This window comes from Aedes aegypti, chromosome 2 (assembly GCF_002204515.2).
Source record: "Aedes aegypti strain LVP_AGWG chromosome 2, AaegL5.0 Primary Assembly, whole genome shotgun sequence".
NCBI lineage: Eukaryota > Metazoa > Arthropoda > Insecta > Diptera > Culicidae > Aedes > Aedes aegypti.
Window position 1 is genome coordinate 171,740,447 of NC_035108.1, and position 11,134 is coordinate 171,751,580.

At 34.7% G+C, this 11,134-nt stretch overlaps 1 protein-coding gene across 3 annotated transcripts in view; it reads left to right on the forward strand.

Moving 5' to 3' along the window:
* Positions 1-9,159, forward strand: part of LOC110676202 — a 236,411-nt gene extending 227,252 nt beyond the window's left edge. The window contains exons 11-13 of one of the 3 annotated variants that reach the window (XM_021843140.1): positions 6,290-6,475; positions 8,518-8,634; positions 8,726-8,757. In XM_021843140.1, coding sequence (XP_021698832.1) covers positions 6,290-6,475; positions 8,518-8,627 — 296 coding nt within the window. In that variant the 3' untranslated portion in view covers positions 8,628-8,634; positions 8,726-8,757. Of the gene's footprint in view, positions 1-6,289; positions 6,476-8,517; positions 8,635-8,725 lie in introns of all 3 variants that reach the window. The other 2 variants (XM_021843141.1, XM_021843142.1) reach the window with 2 other exon arrangements.
* The last annotated feature ends 1,975 nt before the right edge of the window (positions 9,160-11,134 follow it).

The following is an 11,134-nucleotide window of genomic DNA, read 5'->3' on the forward strand; positions in this document are numbered from 1 at the left end:
CACCAATTTAATTTGATATTGTTCAAGATTTTCCTAAAGTTAAACATTTGTTTCTCCTTGACCTCACTTAAGCATAAAGTATAAAAGGTTTACGTATTTTCTAATAAAACTATTAAACTATTAAAAAACAGTCCAGGTAGAAATCTCAGGATCCACATTCGTAATGATCCACGACATAGTCCCAGAATCCATTCTAAAATCCTTCGATGTACACTGCAATCCCAGGGTTCAGACTAGAATTAAGGAACCCACACTGAAATGATTGTACCCCGTTTGGCATACATTCATTTGGCATAAAGTCGTTTGGCATAATGATCGATATGAGTAATGAGTAATTTATAATGAGCAGATTCAAAAACAATATATCACACCTTTGAAAACATACAAACTCCACTGAATACAGGCATTTTTGGAGATTTTCATCGATATCAGACTAAACGAGCCCATAGCAATTTTTGTTGGTAGCGTGGTTTTCTTTCAGAGATTTGACAAGCCATTAACACCACCAGCTAGTGACCAATCGATTAAGTTTTCAGCTCAAACGGTTGAATGGTTTTCCAGATTTGTGCTCTTGAATATTTAAGGTTTGGCTTCGTTTTATCTTCACCTTAAACACGTCAAAAACAGCGGCTGAAAGTTTTTTTCCTAAGGGTAATCAATTATTTATTAGTTTATTATTGATGAGTAATGTAGAATTCTTATACATTTCCTGAGAAATTTGGAAACGTTGATAGCAACAAGAAATTTCTTGAAAATTTCTTAACTAAAGAACTGTTATATTATTTCAGAATTGTTGTTGAATATGTTGGTATTCTGAGAGAATGTCTGTACAAATTTGGAATGTTAACGATTAACGAGAGATTCCTAAGTTTTTTCTTAAATAGTTTAGGAGTACAGAGAATCCTAAGATTAGTATTGAATTTGCAAGATTATTTTTGAGATCAACAATTTACTTTGGAAATCCTGGGAGAATGTTTCAACTAATTAGGAATTTTTAAGGGTAACCAGAAATACCTGGAATATTTCTCAACTTATTGAGCACCCCAGAAATCTGTAAGAGAATTTCGGAATTGTTTGTAATACTTTGAAATTCCCAAAGAATGCCTAGGCAAATCGGAATTGTTGATGAGAATGAGAAATTGCTCTTTGAGGGTCACAGAAAACTACAAAATTATGTTTGTAAAATTCCCATTTTTTCAACTGCTATTGAATAATTTGGAATTTTGAGATAATGTTTGAACAAATTGAGAATGTTGAAGGATAACGATCAATTCATAGAATATTTCTGAACGATTTAAGGATCACCGAGATCCCCCTGTGAGTATTTCTGAATTATTGGAATATACATGGCAATTATGAAAGAATGTCTGGACAAATTGGAAATATTGAAGGACATCCTGAAGGTTAATATAGACCTCTAAGATCTTTTAAATACTCGAGAATGCTAACAAAATATCTGGACAAATAGTGAATTTTGAAGACTTCCCAAAATATTTCTGAATATTTTTTACTGAATTGTTGAAAAACCCTAGACCCTAGTATATAATCCTATTAATTTCAGACTATTTTATGTCACCCAATTTTCTCCCAGCAATTATATGAGTTCACCAAAAGGACAGAGGAGATCTCAGTGCTTTTCGTTATCTCCAAACAGTTCTCCAATCATTTTCAAATCAAATTTCTTCTCGTATTTATGTCTTGTGCTTACTTAAAACAATCAGTTTTGAATAGAATTGAATTTCTAAGAATATAATGGCAACTGTTTGTGGAACATTAACCCTACCAGATATGAGAAACATGTTGTTTGGAAAGAGTAACAAATTGTATTTTACTATGTGGGCGGCCCTGCCTGCACATTGATGAGTATCAATGTACAGAGCCTAAATGCTCATGCAATGGATATTGCTACAGACCAAATTCTGATCAGTGTAGAATTGCTTGCACTGAGTGCGACTTGGCTAGACGATTACTCCTCCGTCGACATTGCTGGCTACAGCTGCATAACCAGTTCAAACGCCCAGGCGTGAGAGCTGGAGGTGTGGCGATTTACCAGAAGGATACGGCCTTCAACGAAGCTGTTCCTCACATAATTCAAAAGATTAGCGAGGAATATGATGCAATGCTTAGCGTAGCAGATCAGGTTGGAGACATTTGTGCGGCATCGATTATGGTTATGGACATTGAAGTACTGCTAATAACAGTGTACATTTCTCCAGGTACTACTGTGCTAGATATGAAAGTGTACATGACCCGTAATTTATTCAATTATGTAAAACAAGATGCTGCTATTGTAGCCACCGGTGACTTTAATATTGATGTTTCCAAACAAGAAAATATTAAATTTGTCGATTTCATGAATAAACATTTAAATTTAAAGTTGGCAAATCGTCCAGATGAAGCGACCACATTAGGCGGTTCTTGTATTGATTTAACGTTTATTAAAAATATAAGTGTGGAGTGCAGTCGATATCATTCATACATTTCTTACCATAGACCGATTCTATCCATTTTCACGATCGAAGCACCCGAATCACCCAATCAAACAACGCACGGGAGCGACGACCAAACAAACTCAATCATCTGGCACATCACTGGATTATTCCTGAAGCACCAAACACTGGTTCTCAGAACCACAGAACGACAAATGGTCCTTTTCAGGACCACCAAAATAATTCCAAAATGAGTTAATTTCTGAAAACTTCATCCGATCAATAACAACACAAAACTAGTACACTTACAAATTCATACACATGACAAATTATTAATAATCCTTCACTACACTCATACTCAAACTTCACTGTCATTCAAACATCATAATCAAATCAAATCATTTTTAAAGTATTTAACTTTGAAACCCGTAACTTTGAAAAAGCTTCCAAACCAAATGACAGATCTCCCTCAAAGCCATAACGTAATTGAATACTCACAATCACAGCACCTATCATCTATCATCAAACATCCTATCACCTGCAAAAAGCTACCGCACTGTTTTAAGAGTCTGACCCAGATTTGATCGAAGTTGTGTCCATAGTAGTTCTACGTGAACCCCACGGTAATATAACAGACATTACCCACCTCATTTTTTTCGTAGATTCTCAATGAGCGTGGTGGTTGTTCAGATGTATTCCAAGCTATGAATGTCAAAAATTGTAGTGACATTAGAGAGCATAAATTCAATAAAATTCGTGACGGGTCTGGTGGAAAATCTTTTCGGAATAATAATTTTCTTCACATCCCAGAACATAGAGTATCTTTGAGCTTGTTGCGATATACATATTTGAAAATAGTGTATTGGAAAAAAAAAGTTCGCAGTTATTTATAAAGGGAACGCTCATAGAATATTTCGCTGCAGATCAAGCTCTGTCGCAGTGTGGACGTAACACTTGATGAAAATTACTTAGTAAAAGAAGGGAAAATTTATTTGCAAAATATTAAAAGCTCTAATCCAAAGATCTATTATTGCAGCATAATGCAAAAATTGCCTATATACGAAGAGAGCAAATAATTTTTCGTTTAAAATGTTTAAGAATATAACAATATAACAACATAAATATAACGCAAAAAAATCTTCTCACGGAAAAACTTAAATGAACAACATATTTTTGAAACAAAAGGTTCGTGGCAAAAGTTTTTAACAATTCAATATAAATTTTATTTTAGAAGTGAATATCAAAAACACTGTCTATTATCGAAAGAAAGGAAAGTTTGTGATTGAAATAATATTTTTCTCCAGCATATCTCGAAAGGAGATCATGTGTTTGCAAAAAATAATATGTTGAATATTGCCAGGTTCTATAGTAATTATCACACCAACAGCACGTCTTGCGAGAATTGATAAAACAGCAAAATATAAAAATGGTTAACATTTAGCTTAACTAAATAATAAAACTTAAAGCAGTATAAATATAAAGAACAGCCTATTTTTAAAAGAAGGCAAAATTTATGATTAAACCAACAGATTGAAAGCCAACAATTATTGCGGCACAATAAAACGAAAAGACATCAAAAATTGTGTTTAGAATCATAGAAGCGATTGTGCTACTTTTCCCCGAATGTCGATTCCCTGAATGCCAGTTCCCCGAATGACCCGTTTGCTCGAAAAGTGGTGCAGTTTAAATAGTTGCTATAATAGTCTTCAGTCGCTGGATGTTGAACGAACGATAAGCAATCAAAAGAAAAGGGTATTCTGTCATTCTTGGCTATACACATGTTGGCAAAAATGCTGATGACGGAAAAACCCGGAAGAACTGCCAAATAAATAATGAAGGGTGCATATCAGATGACCAGTTCATTCGCCACCCTGAAATGTATAAAGCTACGACAATTATGAATGCCAAAAACTGTTCGGGAGTGTGGGATACTCGGGGAACTGGCATTCGGAGAATTGGCGTTCGAGGTAACGACATTCATGGAAATGACATTGGGGGAAAAGTAGCAAAACCCATCGAAGTAACTGCAGTAGTCGATTTCTCTTTTCGCTGATAACTTGAGCAGATCAATGTTATCAATTGCCACCCTTTTGTCAGTTGGAAAAAAAATCTCAAAAAATTATAGCTCCAAGGAATAGCCTATGTATAAAAGAAGGTGAAATTCATTTAAAGTTTCAATCAACAGTTTTTATATCTACAATTATGGTTACATCATAGTTAGAAAAAAAATTAGAATGTTTGAAAGAAGGGTAAATTTGTTTTTTTTTTATCTTTATTAACGAGATTTTTAACCCTGGGCTAGTTCATCTCGGGACCAACGGCTTTACTTCCCTTCCGAAGGAAGTCGTCACTGAAATTTTTAGTGACTATCTCGGGGATGGGATTCGATCCCAGGTCCTCGGCGTGAGAGGCGTGTGTTCTAACCACTACACCAGGTCTAAATATATCAAAATCTTCAGTGCAAAAAAATATTGCAATAGCGGAACTCAAAAGAAGAATTAATATTTGAAGCAAGGGTAATTTATGAATAAATAATAAAATACTATTGGCAATTACTTTCCTAATATGCTTTAGTTTATTCAATAGCGTATGATTGTTGACCAAAGTGACATTATGTTTTAATTGACTCCATAACAAGCCTGTTATCATCAGACAGATTCAATAGAAACGTAAAAACGAATGTCATCTTAAGAAATTTTTGGTTTCAGACTCATTATGCCAAACGACTTTATGCCAAATGACCTACCACCTACTGAGACAGCGCCTGCTTCTCAGCTTAGTGTTCTTGTGAGCACTTCCACAGTTATTAACTGGGAGCTTTCTTTGCCAAACTTGCCATTTTTGCATTCTTAAATCGTGTGGCAAGTACGATGATACTCTATGCCCAGGGAAGTGAAAAAAATTTCCATTACAAAAAGATCCTGGACCGACCGGGAATCGAACCCAGACACCTTCAGCATGGCTTTGCTTTGTAGCCGCGGATTCTAAGCACTCGGCTAAGGAAGGCCCCAATGTTACTGGTTAAATTTAGGGTCATGACATTCGGAGTAATGGTTTGAAGATAAAGAATCGTGTTTACCTATATAAAGGATTTACTTTTGTCCATTTGTTACCATTTTACAAGCACAACAACTCCAGAGCAACATTTTTTAATTTTAAATTTTAATTTAAAATTTTTAAATTTAAATTTAACATTTTTTATTTTTAAATTTAAGTTGGGCACATACAAAAAAATATACGCAAGACCACTCACTAAATAAGAAAATTGATTTCATCGTAGTAACCATCGGGATGTCAGTGAAAGATAATACCTCAACTATTGGTACGCTGTTCCTATAGTTGAGGAAAATTTTTATTTGGTGTTCCTATAGTTGCGGTACCCGTTACTTCCTTATGGGATTCTCCATTATAGGAACCGCTACTATTGGTACAAGTGAGGAAAGTTTAAGCAGATTTGGTGGTATTTCATCAATTTTGAAGCAATTTTAGCGATGTTTTCAGCTATTTCGTGGATTGGCGGTGTCAGATCTGCAGCTAATTCAAATAAATCAGTGTAAATCGCACTACCGCAACTATAGGAACACCCACAACTAATGGATCACTTACCCTAGACCGTTTCTTTTCGTTTTCGTTAGAAGCGAAAGGGATTGATCATGGCTTTCTTTTGTTAAAATTTCAGACACACCGAAATTTTGATTCTGAAATTGTTCCACGCAACACACCGTGCTCTAATGAGATTTTGATACTATTTGATCACCATCAAGACGGTGAATTGCGATATGCATGACTTTGCACGGAGCAAAAAACGTGAGACAAGTAACATCTGATTGACGATTGACTCTCTTTTTGTCTGTTCCAAGGTACACCAATTAAGTCTCCTCCGGCGTTCAGCAGACAGAACTCGCTGTTGCTGAAAAAGCACGTCAAATTCAATCCTACCGAGAAGGCGAAAGTCTGCTGTAGTGGCGTCATACATCCGGAAAATGTGCTAACCAAGGAGGGCACCAAACCTAACGGGCACATAATGCAAATAGAAGCGCTTCCTGGTAAGTGACAATTAGGGTTACAGGTCCCGTAGAGTATTCGTATCATGTTCCAATATTAATTGTATAGGATACAAAGCCAGAACGTATCAACCAACTGGAATATCTCTATTAATTGGTTTGCATGAGTATATGTAACAAGCATCCTTCAGGCATTCTCCATAATATCCGATGAAATAGATTGAATTATGGAGACTCAGTTAGTAGTCAGACGTTTATGATAAAGTGACCAGATATATTTTGCCCCAATCCGGGACAATTATTAATATATTTGAAGAATAGCCCGAAACATCACATATCACGTGTTAATTTTCTATCTTTTGATACTATCGCTAAAAATGGGTCTTAATTGATTGATGTTTTGAGAAGGAATTTATTAGAAAAAATCTTATTTATTTCAATTATGTCTAACCATTTCGTCTATTGGTGCCGTTAACCGGTGTGCATATGTATCACTTTTTGCAACTTTTTTAAGGTTATTGTGAATTAACCTATTGTCAGGCTAATTTAGATATAATTCAAATTTAAAGAAACATTTAACACATTATAAAAAAAAAAACCTTGAACAAAAATGCAAATGACACTTTGAGGCGAACTGTCACTATATTGAAACATATTTTAAAATACAAAATCTGTCCTATTCACTTAATGTGGATCCCCTGAAACTGAAACCCTTAAACAAAATTAACTTCTTCTTAGAACTGTGGATTAAGATCATTTAATTGCAAAATCAAACTTACCATTCCTCATCATTCGTCCGGATATGAACAATTTTTCATTTGAATATTGAATTTTAATTAAGATTTTCGTAAATTGAAGATTTTTCTATCAAAGAATAATTTTTCAAAACTGATTTTTTAAGCATGTTGTTTTAACGTTAAATTATTGAGTAGTTTCATGTCAAACTTATTCTTTAGTAAAACAGAACAGCTAAAACATATTATTTTGAAATAAACTAAAAACCTATAAAATATTTGGAATACTAGTTGGCTGTCTGCGCGAGATTCTCTTGACTTTTTTCGATTCTTCAATTTTAATTCCAGAAAACTGAAATTGGTTCAATTTTTGTTTAAATTATGTGGAGATCTTCAAGGACTTGAATAATTAACTCACATTTCAAATTTTAATATGAGTTAACGAGTTTTACTTTAGAAGCTCAATGTTTTGAATATTTTGAATTAATAATAATGTATGTTCTATTATATATCATACGAGTAAATTATATCAAACATTTGATAGAGTAGTTTGAAATTTTAAAAGATGTCGGCTGTCATACAGATGATTACATTACAACAATTGTTGGTCAACTGATCAAATCCGGGACGTTTTCCGGGACGCTTCGTAATGCGGGACAGGATGCTTAAATCCGGGACTGTCCCCCACAATCCGGGACGTCTGGTCACTTTAGTTTATGAACATAACAGAACATAACTAATAATTAGCTTAGCCATAAATGATCCGTTTGTTCATTCCATTGAGATTGAGATATTGTTCTTCCTACAAAGACTACTGAGTGATTGCTGTTTCTCGTCAGTAACGTAAAATATCAAAACAAGTGTTTTTTTTTAAATTACATTTCCAGTGTATAATCAGTTTTGTGGTTTATGGACAAGAGGTCGAAAGAAAAAAGGTCGAAAGGACAAAAGGACGAAAACGATTTGCATGGAGGGAAATTTTTCCTTCTTTGAAAGAAAGATTTTCGACGTTTTGTCCCTTCTTTTTTGTTCTTCGACCTTTTGTCCTTTCGACCTTTTGTCCTTTCGACCTTTTATCTTTTGACATTTTGTTATAGATTCCAGTTTTGTATACTATAACATATACCATGACATGGTATGAATTACATGTGTTGTTCCAAAGGTGTTCCAGCTGGCACATACGTTTTCTTTGGGTTATTTTTCATTTTTTCCCAACTGTTTGTACTATTCGTCATTTCATGTAAAAATGTTGCTGCATTGTACTTCATTTTTTGAAATACATAAAATCCAATTGAATAGAATAAGTAGAAGTTGTGAACTTTATGCTCATTTCTTCATATGTGCTCGAAGCAGCCAACCGGTTTCACAATTTGGAACAAGACGGTGCCTCTCTTTCCAATCAGACGTCAAAGCCAATCGGGCAGGAAGTTATCAACCTCAAACGAACAAATTACCGCTGAAAATGTGGTAATGAAAGCAATTTCGCCTCATCACAAAATAAGCCGTTTTAATAATATTGCACTTTTCTTCTTCTTTTCTTTGCCTTTCCATCCGCCAGAGTACAACGAGGAAATCCTTTCGTGGAAGGAACAAAAAATGGCTGCAAAGCATTTTAATCCACCGGAAAAGTAGGATAAATGGATTTCCCACCCACAGTTGACCGAAACCTTACGGTGCTGCTATACAGTAACGGGACGCCTGCGGCATTCTTCCGAGAAAAGAATTAAAAATCACTATTTATAACGCGTTACAATGATTGCTTCATCATCGTGTCATTTTCTCGCATCATTTAGCCGTATTTATCTACCACATCAGTTTCATTTCCGGAGAAGGAAGTTTCATCGCATCGCATCGCATATCGTTTGTCAACGTTTTTCGTGTGTTGTTACGTGTGTCTAATCCTCCGAAGAACGTTGTACCGTAAAACGGGGTAGCTTTGATAGTTTTTTCGAAGAAAACTTGAATATTTATGCATGCTGTTTCAAAGAAATATAATTTATATTTTTTAAACAAGTACTGGCATCAGTGGCTTCCTTGCTATCGATTGCAGTTGAAAGATGGCCAAATGATTTATTTTGAATGGATATAAAATTCTGCATACAATCTAAAGTCGTTTTTCTGATTGGGGTAATTTTGATAATGGAGTATAAATCGAACAAAACTGAATGAATTACGTAACATTTGTAGAGTATTGCATATCTCTAGGCGTTTAACGTTATATGTAAAATCCTGACTTAGATTACAAAAACGGTCCCAGTTTGTGAAAATGCTGTTCGCTAAGAGATTTGAGACCATTTTCAGGTTCTATGATGACTAGGCTGTCAAATATAAGTGACGAACTATTCATAATTACATCAAATAGTGATTGTAGAACATGTTGTTCGTAAACGTTTCGAAATTGCTAAAGTTGCATCAATTTTTAATATAAGTATATTAAGTCTCACATATTCTTGATTCAAATGAAAATAGCTCTGACATGAAGTGTCATACTTATATTCTTTACTTTTGCATGCGTTTTGCTTAACTGATTGACAAATATTATCTTATTTCGTTGTGTATGTGGTGGGTCCCGCACTATCAAAGTTACCCGCATTATCAATGTTACACCGTTTTACGGTACGCTTATCGTTTGGGGGAGCATCCGATATGTTTGAAAGTAATAGCACAGACGCCAAAACGTTAAAATTTTGAGTAATTCATGCTAAGGAAAGCAAAAATACTTTTAATACACAAAAATCCATGTAAAATGACATTTCTTTTGTAGAATAGTCCTGAAAGACTGAACGACTCGTAACCGAATTTGTCGCACAAAAAATCTTTAAAAAAAATAATAGTCCTGTATCTAGTTGTAATCAAGAAGTGGGATTCAAACTGCTTTGAGGATTGATATACAATAAGATAAAAAAGAGTAAATTTGGTCTATTCTCTCAGGGCTACCAATGTTTGTTTGCTGATATCTCTATATCAATAAAAATGGAATGATGTTTGTATGTCACGAAATAACTTAAGAACGCTTTGTTCGACAAGGGTTTCGACCTAGGACGGGACGTGACAGCTCAACTAAGACTGCTCGGTTGTTTTTCAGTCAATAACCTTGACGATACTAAAGCCAGTGCTATCAGTATCCTTTTTTAGCAAATCTTGTGAACAATTTCAAATATCAAGGCTCATAATTTGGTTGTTTTTGTCACGTTGCATCAATCCAGAGCAAAATAAAATACTAGCTCATTTTAAAATAAGGTTTATATTCAAAACCGGCAACATATTTTTGAGAAAATTGTCACAATTTTCATTATATTGCTTTAAGTATTTTTTATTCATTTCAGCATTGTCGGAGGACATGGGATAAACTTAACATCGAATATCAATAAATTTGAAACAAATATATTTCATGAAAATATTTCAATCTTTTGATAGAAACTCTACCTTAAGAACTAGCAGCACGGCCAGGATAGCAACAAAGTGCCCTGTTGCAATTCAACTCAACGATGTGAAAGTAGGCCTTTGCCAAAACGATGAATCAGAGGTGGTCTTTTCTGGCAGGCAAATGGTTTCGTTTTTGTTTTTTGACCTGACACGTCTTGTCTTAGGTTCCGACGTGTTTGTGTGTATAAAAATCACAGGATAGTCACCAGGAAAGTCAGAAGAACGAGAATGAACGGAACTGTCATTTTGTATGGAGCGATTCAAATCGTTTATCAACAGCCTACTTGATGGCAAGACGAAGTTTGCCGGGACCACTAGTTTATAATAAAATGTCAAAATCGAAAAAAACAGTATTGAACAAAACTGCCCATACTCACATAACAGTCCCATTCACATAGAAAATCCCATAGAATATGGGACTGTAATGCGAGTATGGGCAGAAAACATTTCAAACTTTTTTGATTTTTATACAAAATGATCAACTTTGGTAGGCTAGATCTCAGTTATGTATGGACCGTTTTGAATGAAGTTTTCACAGGAC